General features: G+C 36.2%; 1 protein-coding gene across 1 annotated transcript in view; it reads right to left on the reverse strand.

Moving 5' to 3' along the window:
• LOC130046346 (hemicentin-1-like) overlaps window positions 1-21415 on the reverse strand; it is a 65905-nt gene that overhangs the window by 36462 nt on the left and 8028 nt on the right. The window contains exons 2-4 of the mRNA XM_056153639.1: window positions 9809-10138; window positions 4954-5259; window positions 724-1020 (exon numbers count right to left, since the gene is read on the reverse strand). Coding sequence (XP_056009614.1) covers window positions 724-1020; window positions 4954-5259; window positions 9809-10138 — 933 coding nt within the window. The remainder of the gene's footprint in view (window positions 1-723; window positions 1021-4953; window positions 5260-9808; window positions 10139-21415) is intronic.

Consider the following 21415-nt stretch of genomic DNA (forward strand, 5'->3'; position numbering starts at 1 on the left):
CTTGAACACTCAAAATAAGTAAGAACTATTTAACTCGTGCTTAAATTTAATTTATCCAGTAATTATTACATTGTTTATCTAATGGTATCAATTTAGTGAAATTGAGGAATCAAAAACGTAACGAACTACTTTTCAATGCATTAACATTCATTGATTAAGAAAAAAAGATTCAGAATTTGAAAACATTAAATGCGTAGTACTTTGAAAGAGACATCCTCTTGATTCTGGTTTGCCTTTGTTTTAATTGCATAACACAATTAGAAAGCTGGACAACAGCCAGTGCAAATCCATGTTTCTCACTAGGTCATAAAATTAACATTATATGAAGAATGGGACAGTCAGAAAACAATTAATACCAGACTAACCTTTGAAACTACTCTGAATGAGGTTTACCATCCATGCAACTTTTTATTTCATGCAAATTACAATAGAAGTGTACTGGAGAGACATCATATAAAAAAAAAACGTTTGAAAATCATCGTGATATTTTGAGAGATTTGACTTGTTTGTTGGAGTGTTCTTGATCAAACACTAACTGAAACATCGATTTTCTTCTTTATGAATTCCAACCTTCAATGTAATATAATTCCAAAAGGTTGATGTTTTCCCAGATATAAGTAGATAGAATGAGCAAAAGATCAACCTTCTTCTGTAACTGATCAAGGTCAGAAGCTGGTCCTGTACATAACTTAAGGTACTTATTAATTTTCAGAATTTACTTACAGTACACAGTGATGGTTTGTGTTCCTGACGTCCTGCTATACGACAATGACGATCTTGGACTTGTGGCTCTACACTGACACGTTCTCTGGTTGTATTTTCTGTTTGCTGTCAATGTCAGAACTGACTGGGTCCCTGTATTGGTCACTCCAGTGCTCAGTGTGTCATCTCCACACACCCAGCTCCACGTGATGTGAGGGTTACCCAGTGTAGATAAGGTACACCGTAATGTAATGGGCTGTCCTTCATCCACTGACGTAAATACATCAGCTGTCAGTTGTGGGGCAGCAGTGGGTGCATCTATTTATTTAAGTTTAATACATGTGTAATATCATTTTACATTTGCTAGAGAAAGGTTAGTATAAAGTTTGTCAGTGAACTGTTAACACTCCTTCATGACTATCACCATAGTTATGTATCTATTCATGAAGTTGAGATCTTGGAAGTCTACTTTAAAGGAGTTATAAATATTCGCAGTTAGGATCGCTAAGCAGTTATGTATGTAAGTGGGGAAAAATATAGAGTTAAGGCAATTGCAAGATGATATAAATGCATAATTAGAAGTTTTCCCGGGAGTGGGTCCCATGCAATGGGAATTTTTCAAGTGGATCCAACAAGTCGTTAGTCTATTGAAAACTGTATCCTAGTATTTTCTAATCTTGAAAACACTCTACAATGAATTGTGAAGTTAACGAACAGTGATCAATCTTTTAACTCATAAGGAATACAAAATAAAGAGTTGGACAAACGAGGATCCCTGGGCATACCAAATGTAGTACCAGATGCTTAGGAGAAGTAAGCATCCCCCACCGACCTGTTACACCCACCGTGAGCCCTATTTCTTATTCAGATAAACGGATCAACACATTATCAAATTCAATATGTCAAAAACAGTCTAACAATTGGTATAAAACACGTCAGACAGCATTGACCTAATGATAGGTTGTATTGGCATATAGCATGTTGATCGTTATAACGACCATGACATTTGCGAAATGCTGACTTTAAAAGAGACTGTGAAACCCCTGTATCATCAGCGTATTTGGCAGTAGCTTGTTTGAACTAAAAACTTATCATACGCAGAACAAGCTCTTGCGTATTGAATCAATTGATAAATATAGACACCAAATACAGGTGATAATAGAATATTGCTATGTAAATATGGAAAATTGACGATGAAAAAGCTGAAATCGTCCTGTCTGTCATAAGGTTATTTGGCTGATTGTATATTGTTTAATGTTCTGCTTGCGAATGTTTCACTCATTTGGAGACGTCACCATTGCTGGTGATGAGCTGTAAAATTTAAGCCTATGCTTGGCGCTTACATCCTTTGAGCAGGGAGGAATCTTAATCGCGCCACACCTGCTATGACACGGGAAGGACCGCCCCATTTTGTTGCCTTTTATGACAAGCAATGGGTACTGCAGCTAATGTAATGTAATAGCAAGATGGTGATATTGAATTGATAATTTAAACGTGGCATTGGTGTATTTTTAAAAGAGCAAATTAAAATCAATCATATTAATGGAATGATTATCTTTCAAACAATGATCAAATATTACAGTTAATCAATTTAAATTTAAGTTTGCCTCGTGTTAACCCCTCCCTTCACACTGAGACCCATTCAAAAGGCTATGTACATTAGCTGTCGAACTTAGAGTTACATATTTCCATAAATGAATAAGGAAAGACAATGAACGGCCAATCCCACAAATCCTGCGAATAATATCAACGGTTGACAGGGGATGCTTACTCCTAGGCACATAATCCAACCTCTGGTATGCCCAGTGGTTCGCGTTCGCCGAACTTTTAACTTTGCATTCCTTATATGATTTATGAGATCAATAACTTCGTTATTTTCACATTTCGTGTTTGTCCAACTCCCTATTTTGTATTGCTTATGCAAGGTGAAGATAACGAACAGTGATCAATCTCATAACTCCTGTAAGCAATACAAATATATAATTGGGCAAACATGGACCCCTGGACACACCAGAGGTGGGATCAGGTGCCTAGGAGGAGTAAGCATTCCCTGTCGACCGGTCACACCCTCCGTGAACCCTATATCCTGATCAGGTAAGAGGAGTTATCCGCAGTCAAAATCAGTGTGCCAAGAACGGCTCAACAAATGGTATGAAACACGTCAGACAGCATTTGACCCAATGATAGGTTGTATTGACAAAATAGATCGTTATAACGACCATAAAATTTGCGAAATGCTGACTTCAATCGAGACTGTTGAAATACCTGTACCATCAACTTGTTTGTCAGTAGCCTGCCTCCATTTAAAACTGACTATACCCAGAACAAGCTCTTGCATATCGAATCAGTTGAGATATATGAACACCATATGCAGGTGACAATGGAATATTGCTACATGAATATGGGAAGTTGACGATGGAGAAGCTTAAATCATTCCATTTCTCATACAGGTGAATTGTCAGTTTGCCGTGAATGTCTACTTTCAATAGAATATCTAAGTATGAAGCAAAAGTAGACGACTCTGTGGTGTCCTTTATTTCGAGCTTACAGGGATATATCAAATAGACATATGAATGGAAGTTATTATTGTTAACAGACGAAACGTCATCGATATATCGAAATGTCGAATTGAAGGTCACAGCTTTTTTCTTCTTACGTATAAGTTTTTGAATAAATTTTGATTCATATGAATATAAAAACAGGTCAACTAAAGAAGGAGCACAATTTGTGCCCATGGGAATTCCAACAGACTGTTGTAGAAGTTATGAGATTGATCATTGTTCGTTATCTTCACCTTTCGTAATGTTATTTTTCATTAAAAAAATTCAGAACTTACTCGTTTTTGAAATCTATCCTCATCGGGATACCTCCCTATTCGTTCTTAAATTTGCTGATCCATCAATCAGTCAAAATGTGCGTTTTATAGCATTGTTCCTTGTCCATACAGCACAAACTAGACCCAACCTGACACCCTAGCAGTCCCAGAAAGTAGTCCCGGGGACTGGTCTGGGACTGCTCTCTGAAAAAGTGGGTTTGCCGTTGGACTGCTCTGGGACTGCTCTAGAAAGCAGTCCCAGCGGTCCCAGAAGTCCCCGGGACTGCTTTTTAGGACTGCTTTAGGTTCAGCTAAGCGTGAATGAATCACGTGATGTTATGATTGACAAGAAAGCCCCACCACTGTGTATTCAGAATATACGCAAATCACTTCAGTAGTTTTTTCACCGCTTACTGATGCACTTTTACGAGACAACTTCAAAAAATAATGGATGGAAATAGAATAACAAGAATATCTCCCTACATTCGGCAGCTGATAATTTTGATGAAAGATAATGGACTGAACAATTCTCAAAAAACGCGAATCCATAAACAGAGAAAATAATGATCCATAATGACAATGACAAGGAATGTCTATTCGGGAACATGCACTTTAAAAACACTGTACCTTCGATATCAGGTTAAAACAACATGTGTATATATACACTTTGATTGAAGTCTTCATAATTATTTAAATCTGTCTAAATGTTGTAGTGAAATTAAACAATTTTATAATGCTGACAATAAGTAGCCCATATCTAACCAATCAATACATTTACAAATTAAAAATACGTGAACACGTAAGTGGAAAGCAGTTTTTGGTAGTTTAATATAGACGATAAGTGAATAAATCATTTAGGCGACTTTAAACACATTTATTTCAATAACCCAGTCAAGAAATGAATATAATTATGCTGCATAATTTTCAGAACCCAAGATACACTCCACATGTATAAAATTGCCTGGGACATCAATTGATTTTACGTTGTGAAATTGTGGTTATCAGACCTATAAACTCTGCGTGTATCTTTTTTCACTCGTATTCATAAACTATCATTGTGTTATAAATTCATGAAAAGGTGCCACACAAGTATTTTGAATATGTGCTGTTTTCATGCATAATGTATTGTTTTTCTCTGTAATTACATTGTAAGTAATTTATCTTAGATTTCGACTAACGTATTGACGCGCTCCAGCGATTATTGACAATGTTTATTGATAATCTCACTGTCGGCTTAGCTCCCCCCACTAGTTATTTTAGCCCCGCCTAGTGGGACTGCTGGAACTGCTTATCGGTTTACTAAGACTGCTGTGGGACTGGTGCGGGATTGCCCTGAGACTGTTTAGTAGTCCCAGAAAGCAGTCCCCGGGACTGCTCTGGGACTGCTTTCTGTGAGGTTGGTACTGTATACATATTCAAAAACCACATATACTTACATATAACGTTTAGTTCAGCTTTGGCTGACACTATTGGAGTATCGCCATTTATGTTGACTGCAGTACAATATATCTTACTCCCATTATCCGTTCTTTGAAAGGAGGAAGTAAGATTACTGGTCACATCATACAGCAGGTTATTCATAGACAAGATTGATGAACTTCCAATCAAGACCACACCTTCTTTGTGCCATGTTATGTTTGCTGCTGGTCTGGCAGCTTTCGATACACAGCTAAGAGCGAAAGATTGGCCTTCAATGACCTCTACACTGGACGATGGTGACAGTGTGACACTACTGACGGGTACTGAAATAACAAGGTGTTACTATTATCATCACAAATATTAGTACCATCATTATTAGATTTTATCAATAGATTAACAAATGATATTGATGTTTTCCGCCACACTCAACCATTTTTCAGTTATCTGGTGGCGCCCAGTTTTTAGTGGTGGAAGAGAGAACCCAGGTAGAATGTACCTGGGACGAGCCCTCCGAACAAATGTAGATAAAGTTTCTAGTTCTTCTCAGTCGAAGTGAAGTGAAAGTAATGTCAAGCGAAGAAGAAAAAAATAATTTCAAACGAAACTCAAAAATCGTTTTGCTACATTACAGTGGGCATATTATTTGAGTAAACACAAGTGTTAAACGCCTGTCAAATCCTCGCCAAATTTTCCATGAATATGAATAAGAAAAATACATGTAACTACCGAATATGATGACTTAAGATGCAGGTCTTCTTTAGAAGAAAACACTTCCTTGTCTACCAATAAAGTATTAGTGGCATTTAACTGTCATACATGTACCGTTTTGTCGTATTCATCTCGTCAGGGTAATTTTGAGGTAGCTCTCTCAACAATTAACTGCGCATAACAGAATACAGAATATATAAAAACAAAGATCATTTTGAAAGTATTAAAACAAATTATTGCATTTTTAAAAGATGTATTCCTATTTTTGTTTTTTCGTTCTCGCCACCCGTGAACTGACTTTCAAAACAGGTTCTACATGACTGACTGTATCTTATTTACTTTTTTATATTACAGTTACCTGAATTGTGGATAGCGTGTGTAGAGCGTATGTACCTACCCAATAAAAAACATAATATAGAACCAAGTCTTTATCCGAAATATATGATTTCTGCGTCGATCACCTTCATGCATCGTTCTGCGTAGTCAGTTTCTAAACTTTTGAGATGATAACTCGTGTAAAGGTGCACAACAAATTGATGTAAACAAACATGGGGCTAACCACCTCTAGACCTATTCAGGGGATATACAAAACTTTACCAAAGGAATTTCGTTGAACAGTGTGTCATGCTGATATTGTTATACTTGCATCTTTCATCCAAACCACATGCCATAAGTGTTATTATTCTATTTCACTGACCACCGCTGCGATTCGGCTCGGTTGGATATTTGGCAGTTGAGGATAACGAACAGTGATCAATCTTATAACTCCTATAATGGTTAGAAAATAAATAGTTGGCAAAGAAAAACTCATGGACATACCAGGGGTGGTATCAGGTGCCTAGGAGGAGTAAGGCATCCCCTGTCAATCGGACTCACCCATCGTGAACCCCATGTCTTGATCAAGTAAACAGAATATTCCGTAGTCATAATCAGTGTGCCAAAGACGATCTAATAATCGGTATAAAACACGTTAGACAGCATTTGACCCAATGTTAGGTTATATTCAACTGACAATCTAGTTCATTATAACGACCTTGGAATTTGTGAAATGCTGACTTTAAACGACACAGTTGAAATCCCTGAACTTCTTTGTCAGTAGCTCTGGCTCTTGGTGATAATGGCATATTGCTACAGAAATATGGAAAGTTAACGATTGAGAAGGTGAAATCATTACGCTTGTCATTAAGTTGAGTCGTCAGTTTGCCTATGATATCCATTTCCAATCAAATATCCAAGTACGAGGCACATATGGAGAACTCTGTGGTTACTTTTAACTCCAGTTGATTGGGACATATTGAATCGAGATATGAATGAAACTGATTATTGTTAATAGATAACATGTCGTCGATAAATCTTAATGTTGAGTTGAAGTCCACAGCAAGATATTTTTTCTTCTCATGTAGAAGCTTTTGGGAAAACTGTCCCTTAAGAATATAAAACAGGTCAGCTAACAAAGGAGCACAATTCGTACCATTGACATCTTCATTGACTCTCTCAACATTCCTTTATAATTCACGTCTATAAATTTCCATTCAGTTTCGATCGGTTCTAGCAATTGATGTGCACTTTAATAATAGGGTTGTTTTCTTTAACTAATTCATTTGACTTTTAAACTATCTCTCTATTTCTAATAATATTGAATTGCTTATCGTCGAGGTATGAAAATCTCACAATAAAGAGTCATTAAATTTTCCATTCAAATGAGGACTCCCACAAGGGACTTGTTTATCTCCTGATAGTGAAAAGTTTCTATAGTCCGTTTTTCTTTATTAGTGATATACAGTAGATATAGGAAGTTACCATATCACAAATGAAAATGATAGACTATAGGAACTATGTGATATTAATTCCATTGGCGTGCGTAGTCAGTCTAATAGAGAAAGAAAGTACAATTATTTGATAAGTGATATCTTGAATTCAACATCCACAATTAAATTAATGATCTCTTTAATTACATTGCTGTTCCTTTTAATATAATTGATGTGGACATCCATTCCCTACACACTGTAAATGTAAATAACGAACAATATCTATAGTTGAATTAAAGAGATAATTTATCCTTTATACCGAGCTCCAAATTAGATTTTGCGAGCGGTAATTCCACGACATTCTACATAAGACCGTTCGACGGGAGATGCTTACTCCTCCTAACCACCTCAAGTATGTCCAGGGGTTCATGTGTGCTCAACTCTAAATTTTGTATTCCTTATAAGAGTTATGAAATCGATCAATATTCGTTATCTTCACCTTTTCATCATAATTCCTCATCATAGTAGTATGTCAAGAGAGTCCAACACCAGAGGAAAGGCAAATTCTACAAACCCAGTTAGTTTTTACAGGAAATAACTCTCAATCCAAAGAATCCCATTTAAATCAATTGTTGATACAACTTTTTTCTTATCATAACAGATGGATACGAAATTATTTTTCACAAAAACTATTTATTTTGTATAATGTTCTGCATCATATTGCGTCAATATGATTGTCAAAACCAAATGATTATAATAAATTTAACTGGAAACAACTACATGTACTTATATGTACCAGTATTTGTTATTGTAATGTATTGACAATCCAGTGTACACATCATTGCGAATGGAAACAATTGAATCCTACACAATGTCTAAGCAAACATCTCGTTGGACAGATGGACAGGTAGACACAATTTTACGACCAAATCAAAATGTTGGTTTCATATTGTCCTGCTTAACTTGTTGGGAACCGTTTAACAGAAAGATAAGCATGCAACTACACAGACAGACGATATACTACAGATGTTCAGAACTCTCAGCCCAAGTGAACGGAAGAACGTGATTTAGTGTTATCATGAAGTGTTTGAAATTTCCCATTACATTGATCACAACCAAAATGTTCACAGACAGACTGACAACGTGTTTATCCTTAATATGAAAAACAAGCACGGTATTTTCAAATTATTTAAGCTTCAAAAGTTAGGTGCTAGGGTGATTTAAATAGAAAGTTTCATACACCTACAACAGAAATGATGCAACATTTTCAATGGATGCCTATATCCGACTATTTTGTATCTGTAACTATCCTTTTTGTTTTCACAGTTTTACATGTTGAACTCCCGATTATTTAGATGTTGTTCAGTATGTTCACGAAATTAACAGTATATCTACCAGAGTAAGTCAAAGTAATTCATTATATATCCAGATGGCAACGACACAATATTCTAAAAGATATTTTACAATGTACGGTTCACAGTTATGGAATAATATGCCAGAATGTTTACAATACCATCCATCATTGGAAACTTAAATCTGCTCATCTTAGTTTTTCACCCTGTATGTTTGTTTTCAGTTGTATGCATGTAGATAGCGTATGCATGTAACATAACTTCATATACTAGTTTATATTAGATTGTGTCTATATAGATAAAGGACATCATTATAATTGTTATTACTCCAGCATTTGATGTAGGACATTATACTGCCATATTGAAACTATTTAGAGAATTTTGACGGCTATATTTGAATATTTCAGATACTATTTGACTTACAATCATCACACTTTGTCAGTTGATGGGTCTTGAGTCTTCAGAGTGTGTCGACCAAAAAGTAGGTCACGATGACCTACTTTTGGAATTTGACGTTTATATCTGAATATTTCAGATACTATTTGACTTCCATTATCAAACGTTGCCAGTTAATGCATCTTGAGTCTGGAGTGTGTCGACCAAAAAGTAGGTCACTGTGGCCTTCTTTTGGAATTTGACGGCTATATTTGAATACTACTTGACTTGTTAGTTGATGCATCTTGAGTCTTCAGTGTGTCGACCAAAATTAGGTCACCGTGACCTACTTTTGGACAGTTACATTTAAATTTCCAAGTACTATTTGACTTAACATCATCAAACTTTGTTAATTGATGAATCTTGGTTAGTGAGAATTTTTGCCTGTATCAGAAGAGCGATTCTAGGCCCATGGGCCTCTTGTTTTTCATTAAGATACATGTTCATCCGTAATAACAATAAAGATCGCTATCTTTATTATCAGATCTACATGGTGTTGTATGTAGGTATGAAAATGTGAAGATAACGAACAGTGATTAATCTCATAACTCCTATAAGCAATACAAAATAGAGAGCTGAACAAACACGGACCCCTGGACATATCAGAGGTACTTATGATTTACTAGTACCTTGTACAAAGATGGTGGTACTACTGTTCTTTAGATCTTGACCCTCGCGACTTCTATGACAGTAGACGACCTGATCATGAACAGGATTTAGCAATGTTAGTTTGAATTTCCATGGAGTTCCAAAATCACACTTTATAAATGCATCATTAGTGATATTTTGACATGACTGGAATCCTCCTCCTCCTAAAGCATAACGAATTGTATTTCCCTCACTGTCGATATAAGTGAACGTATATAATTCACTAGTCTGGTTTGATTGACATGTCAGGACTAAAGGCTGCCCCTTTCTGACCATGGCAGGACTCTGGGGAGTCAAGGTTATATTTTGAGCTGCAACAAGAAAAAAACCGTTAAAAGACAGGAACAATTCATACAGCCATAATTCGTGTACATAAACAATACATTGAAGTACCGGAATACCGTAAAATAAAACTGAGTGAACAATTAGACGTGTGTGAAAATGGGCATTTTAACCTTTTTCCTTTTCATAAAGTTTTCACGGATAATTTAGTGGAAAGGAAAGAAAAATATTCCATTCGTTCATTTAGACCTATACTTAAGGTAATTCACCATATCACATTGAAAAACCGACATATTTCTATCATAATTTGCATATATTTTGTCGAGGATGTATGTTTATGATATTCATGACAAAAATATGTTTAGCGGCCTTTTCCAGAGTACAGCTGCTTCTAAAAATAGAACACATCACTTTAAAACACGCAGTGTTAACATACATGTACATAGATTTTAAGGCACTGTCTTTATCTAAACGATAAAAATATGTTTCTTTCATATGAATTAAAGAAAATGTATTGTATTTGACTGTTTTCAATATTCAATAATTTTCCATCTACTGAAACATGCTCTTTGTTTCAAAGTTATGAAAATGCACGTATAGTAGTCAAATTTTGACATATCCTACCATATCCGGAAAATTGTGTTTTTAAACACCTACAGATTTTTTAAACATTTCAATACCTTTACACTATAGCAATCATTTGACATAAGGAGTAGGTAGGGTATCGGATAATTTAAAAGCCCAATGACCCCCTCTAGGTTAAAAACTTTGAAAACACGCATATTGGAAATATGGTGTCTAAAATTCCTATCTCTGCAAACATGTTTCATTCATTATTTGCATTACTAAATTACCATTTCAAGAAATATTACAGGTTGGTTTTTGAAAAACAGTTTACAACTTCAAATAGCTTTAAAACACTTTCATTGATTGTCGTAAGATTTAGGGATTCCCGTGGGGATCCGGGTTAGAATCGGTCCTCAGTACTCCTTGCTTGTCGTAAGATGCGACTAAATGGGGCGACCCTTCGGATGAGACCGCAAAAACCGAGGTCTCGTGTCACAGCAGGTGTGGCACGATAAAGATCCCTCCCTGCTCAATGGCCATAAGCGCCGAGCATAGGCCTAAATTTTGCAGCCCTTCACTAGCAGTGGTGACGTCTCCATATGGGTGAAATATTTTCGAGAGGGACGTTAAAGCTGTATGACCCGATGTTCATGTATCATTTTTGTACATAATTACTTTAAAGCAGATTAATTACTTTATAAAGTTATTACCTTTCCCTTAACTACATGCTTGAAAACATCTGCATGTAAAAGAAAACAGTGCCAATATTATTTAGAAAGTAAATATCGTGGCTACATATATAAATCATCCCATAATAGATGTTACCGTCGGCTCGTCCGATGTTAGAATGTAGAGATATGCGTTCCATATTTACATGTCTTTATTTTCTGTAGTAATGAAACGATTCTCAAAATATAGTGTCTCTAACTTATTACACTGCCGACTACAACTGTAAACTACTGGTAACTAGTAAATCAAATTGTTGTTTTTCTGAGTTGTTATTTTACGTCACAATAGACATGCACGTTCGACGTCGCGTAAAGACGTGTGACGTCGAATAAATACAAGTAAATTATATAAAGAATTTACAAACACGTAATTACAAATATATATAAATTAGATTTGCCTTTATAGCAGATCTAACACTCCCCACCGTGGAATTTTCCAAAAAATTTCATAAATCATGTAAAATACAATAATCATATATAATTACCCTGTACGTAAATAGTCTATACTAATTCATAAATGTACAAAAGGTCGATCTACACCTGTAACATTATCTGATACATTATGAACATTCTAAGGGGCATAGTTTGGTTATTGGTTTAATGAGATTTCAATTTCGATATTTGACCACACAACTGTGTACAAGTCCATCTCTTCCAACAATGACGTCTATAATGCGTCCTAACGGCCATTGTCCTCTAGGTATGCTTTCATCAACTACCAGAACGACATCACCTTTCTGCATGTTCTGATTAGGTCGTTGCCATTTTGATCGTAATTGAAGAGAGGGTAAGTATTCTTGGATCCAACGCCTCCAGAATACGTCTGCTAAGTACTGAACTTGCTTCCACCATCGTTTTGCATATATATCATGCGGATTGAAAACTCCTGGAGGAAGACTTTTGTTGTCTTTCATTAATAACAACATACTAGGAGTGAGTGCTGGTGGATCATTTGGATCGTTGCTAACAGTTGTTATTGGTCTATCGTTTATTATCCTCTCAACTTCCGCCGTCAGGGTGAGTAATTTTTCGTCCGTAAGAAGCTGTTCTCCGGCAACTGCATTTAGGATGGTACGACATGATCTTATCATTCTTTCCCAAGCTCCTCCTCTATGACTCGCGTAAGGTGGATTAAACTCCCAAATAACATCCCTTTGTGTCATTTGATCTGCGATCTTCTGATGATTCCATTCTTGAATAGAGCGCCGCAGATCGTGATCTCCAGCAACAAAATTAGTTCCATTGTCACTATGTACCTTTTCCGGTGTTCCTCGTCTACTTACAAAACGTCTGAAAGCGGATAAGAAAGAGTCCGTAGATAAACTATGAGCAATTTCCAGATGGATAGCACGAGTAGTCAAACACGTAAATAGACAACCATATCTCTTGACACACGACCGACCTTGTTTTACCAATAGCGGTCCGAAATAATCGACTCCAACAAACGTAAATGATGGTTTATCAGCTGTCGTTTGTTCCTCCAATAAAGGTGCCATCTGCTGACATGCAAGCGAACCATGTTGACGTCTGCACAGAATGCACGACCTCAGTATTTTCTTTACAGTACTTGTCCCTTTTAAAATCCAATACTTTATTCGTATTGTAGCAAGTACTTGCTGAACACCCACATGTCCCAAAGTTTCGTGATTATTACGAATGATGAGTTGTGTCACGTGGTGTTCGCCGGGTAGTATGACAGGGTGTTTTCTCGTACCACTTACTCTGCCCTTGTATATAATTAACCCGTCTTGGATAACAGGGTTAAGCGCTGTTAAGCGACTGTTTTTCTTCACAGGCTGATTATTTTTCAGACGGTCTAACTCAGCTTTGAAAGTTTCGTATTGGACGCGCTGAAGAATGACTTGAGTGGCATCTGCAATTTCCGACGAAGTCAACGGTCCAGTTTTACTTGGTGATCCAGCCTTCAAAAACTTGTATTTACAGTAGTCTTTAAAACGAAGAATCCAGGCAACCCCTCGCTGTAGTCTGTTGATACAAGAATAGTGTTGGATTAAATTGTCTATTGTTGATGTCATGTTCCCTGTGACAATGTGTACTTGACTGTTTTTCTTGATCTCTGTATCATTTTCAGTCAGTCCAGGTAAAGATGGAATTTGTGGTCAATGTTTAGATTCATCTTTAAGGAAGTTTGGACCATTCAACCACATGTTGATTTTCGTTTTGTCCTGAACATACATTCCTCTTGATGCTATATCAGCTGGATTTGAATTTGTATCCACATAGCGCCATTGCTCTGGTCTTGAAATGTTGTGGATCTCACTTAGTCTGTTGCCTACAAATGTTTTAAAACGTCGCGAAGTATTGTTGATATATCCCAATACTATCATGGAGTCAGTCCAGAACGTAACCTGATCAATGGGAATTTCTAGTTCTCTAGAAATTAGTTCATATAGTCGACAAGCGACTACTGCGCCAGATAATTCTAATCGAGGAATTGTGCATTGTTTTATTGGTGATAACCTGGACTTTCCCATCACGAGTGAAAGCGATACAATCCCATTGTCGTCAACGAGTCGCATATACGCACATGCTCCATATCCTTTCTCAGATCCGTCACTGAACATGTGTAGTTGTGCGTTGCATATTTGACCAAAGGACTCGGGCTTGTAACAACGGTCAATGTATATGTCCTCAATGTGTGGCAGTTTGTCCGTCCAATCAATCCATTCGCTTTTCAGTGTCTCCGGAATAGGATCGTCCCAACCAAACTTTTGTCTGCACAGTTCTTGGACAATTCGTTTTGCTTTGAAGATAATAGGAGACACCAATCCCAATGGATCATAAATGGAACTAACGATCGACAATATACCGCGTCTTGTTACCGGTTTATCGGCGAGTTTCACATTAAATTTGATCTTGTCATTATTGACGTCCCATATGACTCCAAGTGCGCGGTCTGTTGGTAACACGTCACTTGGACAAAGGTTGGCAAATTGTGGCGATCTTTCTGCCTCTGGAATAGCGTCCAAGACAACCCGTTTATTGCTCATCCATTTCGTAAGTCGAAATCCTCCTTTTTTCAACAAAGATTGAAGATCTGTCGCTAATTCTATAGCTTCCTTTTCTGAAGACACGGATTTAAGACAGTCGTCTACATAAAAATTCCTTTCCACTGTCTTGCCAACTTCCTGCTGGAACAAATCCGCGTTATCTTGGACAGTTCTTTTCATGGCAAATGCTGCACAGCTTGGTGACGAAGAAGCACAATTTTTCTTGGACGTCACTTCGTTAAAGTCTGTAGTCCACATACGCTCCAGCTGCTGTTGCAGTACCTCATCCTTGGCGCGTTGATAGTGAACAGTGGCAGTTTTAGACTCGGAATTGGCTTCCATTGGCCCTCGGACAGCCCATCCCAGGCTAGAACGAACAGCATAGGGTTGATCGTTACTTCCAGCTCGCACTTCAAGTGGAATATGCGATGAGGAGCATAACATCATCATTTTCAATTTCTGGTATTTCAATATCAGATAGATAATCGTATTTTTCTAGTTGACATCGCGGTGCAGCAGACCTAGTTGATATCGGAAGTTTTTTTTAACCGTCCACACTTTAGGTATGGACACTTTACTGTCTTCATTTACAGAACTCACGTCTAGGTCTAACTCTTTGCCCGACATGCTGCTTCCAGATGATGTCATCGTTGAGACTTCAAAGTTTACGGTTCTGCCTTTGAGGTTTAGAATTTCTAGTAATCTCTCATCGCACATCGTTTTGTCTGCTCCATCATCTAAAAGTCCGTATGTACAATACGTCTTTCCATTTTCACCATAAACTTTTATAGGAACTATTCCTAAACACATTTTAACCTTAACATTTGTTTTCGTTGTGCAATTGAAAGAACTTTTGGCATTTGGTCATTGGTTCTAACCCACCTATGTAAAAGCATATGATGTTTACCCTTACACTCTGGAACGGAACACATACTTGGTTTTCTACATGATTTTACAACATGTTTCGTTTTTAAACAATTGAAACACAAACTGTTCTGCTTAACAAGGTTTGACCTCTCTGCTAAATTCAAAGATTTGAATTTATTACATACTGCTAACTCTTTGCATGTACCCGAACAGCAAACACAAATTTGCTCTTTTTTCACTGACTCGTCTTGTTTAGCGTGGTTAGTGTAGTTGTTTTGCCCTTGACCTCGTGGCTATGGTGACTTAGTGGGTCCTTGGGTTTTACATGTGACTTAGTTTCTCGCGTGAGATCAAGACCATACATTGAATTTGCTACCCTAGATTTCTCATCTACAAACTTAACTAAGTCAGAGAAACCTGGCTCTCTACCAGATTCAGTGATCGAGTGTGCAATATCTACCCATTTTGTTCTCAAATGCATTGGTATTCTCTTAACAATCCGTCTCAAATTATCAGAGTTGTCTATATCTGACCTAAATCCTAACTGAGAAAGAGTTATTTCACACTTCTGCATTTCAAGAGCTAACCTAGATAGCTCCTCTACATCTGATGCCTTAATTTGGTCTCCGTATACTAATTTGTCTATGTAAGACCTAACAATAACATGCGATCGACCATAACGAGAGTACAATATTTCTCGTGCCCTTTTGTAACCTTCTGTAGGTTCTAATAAAACGCAATCTTCAATAGAAGATTTAGCCTCACCTTTGCAGTACTGAATTAAATAACTTAACCTAGTACTATTGTCATTTATCTTGTTTTCAATGTTCGTTTCAAAGTTCTTAATGAACTTAGTGTATTTCATGGGTGATCCATCGAAGCTAAGTATTTCTGGTTTCGGAAGGTTGAATCATTCTTGAAGAACGGACGCTAAGCTACTGAATGCGACATCGATAGTAGTTGAGCTGACGCTTGGCCCCTTCATTTGGTTACCTTGGTCTTGGATGTCATGAGAACTCCCTTGAGTACCCGTTTGTGTCACCATGTTCATCATACGCATCGAGTTTCCGACTTCCGGTTCCGTTGCGTACGGCGGCCTACACCTCACATCTCTGCGATCCTCGGTTCTTTGGTGCGTCATTGATTCGCTCACTTCTTGCGTCTCACCTTCGTCTTCTATCACCGCCTCCTGCCAGACTGATTCCTCTAATCTCGCAATCTCAAGTTCAGCTTGTTGTTCTATAATCTTCTCCTTGTCTTCGATTTCTCTGCGTGCAGGTTCCAGTTCCTGTTTCCTAGCCAATGCTATGATCTGTTGTTCAGCTTTCAAGCGCTTAACTCTGGCATCACGAAATCGAGAGCGGCTCGAACGCGCAGATGGTGTAGCGGAAACGGAACTCATATTATCGATTTCCCGGGTTTCACTGGATTTGTTTTTAGAGCTTCCGACCTCGCTGCGATGTTCATTTAAAGTAACAATGTCCGAAATTTGATTTAACCATTGTGATATTCTTTCACAGAACTCCTCGTAGTTCCTTTTGCCTCTGTTAAAATTATTTTCAAGCGTTTCAGTCATCTGACTGTCGGAACACTTATCCAGACATTGTAGATGTGCTTCTTGAAATGAATGAAATCGTTCATGTACTTTCTTCGCTGAGGTTTTCACTATATCAACATTATCGTAAGTCACCAACTTCTTCTCTATATCGTTATATAATTTTGTAAGTTGTGACTGGTGTGTTGTTCTCAATCTCCGTACTTTCGTAAAATTGGTATTCGAATCTTCTTTGGAATTCATATTTATAATATCACGGGAAATTGTCACAATTTTCTTCAAACGATTTGATAATTAGCACCTGACCTTTAACTTGCACGGATCTGAGAATTCATGACATATTTTGAGAATTGTTGCCGTCGGCTCGTCCGATGTTAGAATGTAGAGATATGCGTTCCATATTTACATGTCTTTATTTTCTGTAGTAATGAAACGATTCTCAAAATATAGTGTCTCTAACTTATTACACTGCCGACTACAACTGTAAACTACTGGTAACTAGTAAATCAAATTGTTGTTTTTCTGAGTTGTTATTTTACGTCACAATAGACATGCACGTTCGACGTCGCGTAAAGACGTGTGACGTCGAATAAATACAAGTAAATTATATAAAGAATTTACAAACACATAATTACAAATATGTATAAATTAGATTTGCCTTTATAGCAGATCTAACAATAGACGTCTATAAATAGACCCACGCGCGTCAGGGGAATCCCAACATGATGTATTAACTCATACGCAACTGTCTAGTTTTAAGGCTGAAAGAGCGTAAAACAACGAATTACTAAGAGGTATTTGATATTTTTATTTCTATTAAACTTATGGTACGGTACTGTTATGGCAAAATACTCAGCTTTACACAGATAAGACCACCGATGATCTGAAAGTTTGAACTGGTCACGTGACTGTCACTTGAAATGGCAGAGTGACGCGGTTATTTGTAAACATCGATTTAAAATCAAATTATTTGGGTTAAAACAGGTGATATAATTTATGATATGCCGTACAGTCTCATAACTACATACGCGCGATGATTTAATAGCGGTTTTACGAGATGGAAAAAAATATTGTAATTCGGACCATACAGCTTTAAACAATATTTAATCAATCAATCAATCGGGCTTGAAGTTAGAAAAATCCTAACTTTACTATGAAGCTTACTAAATGAATGTGGTACACGGGCAGATGAAAACAACCCATGATCTCGCGCGGAAGTGGAGAAAATGAAAGAAACGTATCCGTAAATAGTATTTATCCGGAATGCTAAGTGCACAATGGCGGCAAAAACAAACGAAACGGAGCAGATGAATGAAAAGAATTTTTTCTTCCATAATTTTATATCAAAAAGATTCATATTTACTTTAAAGAATAAAATATACGAAATTTAATCTCTTACTTGTATCAAAACCCCATTATACTGAAATTATCGTTATATTTGGGTTTGACTCATGACGTCATCGGGTTATTGTCAATGCCACAAAACATGAATATGGCGATGAGCTGCACTCTTATTTTCAACGTCCTTGTAAGTATACCAGTAAGCTTTCTATAATCTATAAATCAGGACAGTGAATATGTGTTACTCCTTCTTGTCCAACCCCAAACTATTTAGCAACATAATATTGATTCATTTGACATGTACAACGTAGTTAGACATACAGAAGGGGGCGGGTAGTGTTATGTTGGAAGTGGGAGGGATGCACCGTTGAATTAGATACATGGATGTTGAAAAAAATATATAATAATGTAATATGGAATAAAATCTACCTCGATTTGTTTCTATTCTGTAATATATATGTAATGTTCTCTCTCTTTCTCTTTCTCTCTCTTTCTCTCTCTCTCTCTCTCTCTCTCTCTCTCTCTCTCTCTCTCTCTCTCTCTCTCATCTATGATACTCTATTCACAGGTGCTTGTTTCATATTAAACTTTGAAAGCTATACTACAGTGTATATAATAAAAAAAAGGTCTCTACTTTTTTCAGGACAAAAAAATATGGCTTGCAAAGTTTACCAAACAAGGCGTGACTGAATATATGTTGTATATATAATTATATATATTTATTGTATTATTTATTATATCCTATCATATTCTGTATATTCTACCAGACAGGGTGCAGGAATTTATCTAGATTGTTTTTACTACCTGTAAAAGGTACCTTTCCCCTTTGGCAACAAATGCATATTTCCCCTTCCACGGATAAAAAATCCCCTTCATTTGTAAAAACTTCACATAATTGTATTAGAATTTTCAACAAAAATCATTTTTATATATTATAAGTCATTTTCTGTAATTGTCAGACTCTTACAATTTAGACAAAATGAGTACAATCAATCAATTTATATGGCTGTAATAATCTGTGGATATTATATTCCATGGATGTCCCCCATCCCATGGAAGATCATGACTGCATTCTCAAAAATTCCCCATAAATATAAAATGGGTAGTAACATCTAAATGCTGGATAAAACCCTGGGGTGTAAAGGAATGTAAACATGATTCAATCTATGTAACAAATGTACAAATGAATAAATAATTGTAGATAACGAGTGCTAATAATGATAATGCACTTATATGGGATTAAATATTGGGAGCTGTATGTTTTGTTTTATTTTTCAGGTGTACATACTGAGCTTGGCCATGCCGAGTTGTAGTATGTATTCAGGGATAGATCATGACTACTTTATTTTTTCAGTAAGTGTAATTATAATTACTTGGAAGGGATTTCAGTAATGTTAGAATTATATCATTGATATTGATATTGACAGACACTATTTGAATTCAATTTAACCACCATCATTCTTGAATATTATTAAATTAATGATGTATTCCTATTCATAGGAAAATAGGCCATTATTTTGGTACAACACATCATGCAAGGTCTAATGTTGAAATAAAGACATAAAAGTAGAGGTAGGAGACTACAAGAAATTTCAAATGAAGATTTTGATCAAAGTTTGTCTTCTTCATTTCCTATGATACATCATATTACTTTCTTATGGGGTGGGTGTAGAATCAGTTGGAAACTTCATGAATCATTATTTGATCAGGTGAGCATTGTGGCCATTGGGCATCTTTTGACTTTAACTGTTTCCCAACTGATGATGTCCGGACAGTTAAAGTCACTAGTTGTCAAAGTGTATGAAGCTTCTAAATTTTAATAACATCTTCAGTATATTGACATTATTATTTGGGGGGGGGGGGGGGGGGGGGGGGGGTGTGTGTTAATAAAGCCTTTACACATTTAGTCAGCTTTTCACAGTATAACCTGCAGGACTACCAAAAGGAAATTACTTCTCTTTTTATTTTAAACTTTATTCAAATATGCAGGGTAAACAAAACACATTAGGTAACTCTAAAACACATGCATACTCAGTACCAATGACAATAAGTCTTAGAAACCTTGTATTCACACTGCTTCCTCTGTAAATACAACAATTAACATTTCAAATACAATAAATCTTCTGTAGTAATAAAAATATTATGCATGGAACATGAGTTACCTGATGTACATGAAAATTGGTATAATTGCACCTGGAATTATATATATGTGTTAATAATACATGTACTTTAAAACTTTTAACATTTCATATTGTAATCTTTATCTGTATATTGTCATTTTTGGATATTGGTGCAATCATACCAATAGTAAGGGCAGAAACTCTCATGACAAACTAGATCTATGAGGAAATTCAACTTATATTATGAAAAGTACTGCACTGACCATTGATTAAAAACCTAGCTTTTACATTTATTAGATATTTAAAGAAAAAACAATGTCTGCCGTGTCATGCGGGTCTTGGGGAATTGTTTGAATTAATGACATTATGATATTTATTGTTTTGGCATAAATCATTTCTTGCATTTGTAGAAATTGTCCTTAAAGTGGTATCATGGTACTGATCTTTTTTCAATTTTCTAGTATTGACTTGTATGAAATTTGCTGTTCCTTTGAAATAGTATTTACATTGTAAAATGCATGTATCATTTAATTTCATTTGATCTGGGTTTACTTACAATTGCATTGATTTTTCAGAAAATTTGCATGCCCTTTGATGGAAATAGGACTTGACCCATAAATGGATGTGCTGGAATCTGCATTAGAGAATCTGTATCGAGACTATCCTATGTTTGGAACTCACTACTATTATAAATATTTGAACAAGATTTTGCACTGTGGAACATGTACTCATACTGCAGTTTACTAATTAAAAACTGATACATGTATAATATTTAAAAAGAATACATTGTTATGTGCACTAGTGTGATTTTGGGTTAATAAATTTATTTTGTTTTATATTTGTGACTGATGATTACTCTTAAATGTATTTCTTAATAAAGAAGTAACCACTTCAAGGATTGATTTCTTTCATGCATCAAAATGGGATATTTTATAACATACATGTAGCATCAAGAGTTGTCTTCCTTGAATGTGTTGCAGCAAATTGCATATTGGTAATAAAGGGAATTGTATATTATATGGAATGGGAAATATTAATCTTTTTAGATTTAATTTTTTTTTTATCAATATTATTTTTGACACAAGGGGAAAGGTACTCAATGAGATATTTTGCAATG

The sequence above is a fragment of the Ostrea edulis genome, chromosome 2, assembly GCF_947568905.1.
Source record: "Ostrea edulis chromosome 2, xbOstEdul1.1, whole genome shotgun sequence".
Lineage (NCBI taxonomy): Eukaryota > Metazoa > Mollusca > Bivalvia > Ostreida > Ostreidae > Ostrea > Ostrea edulis.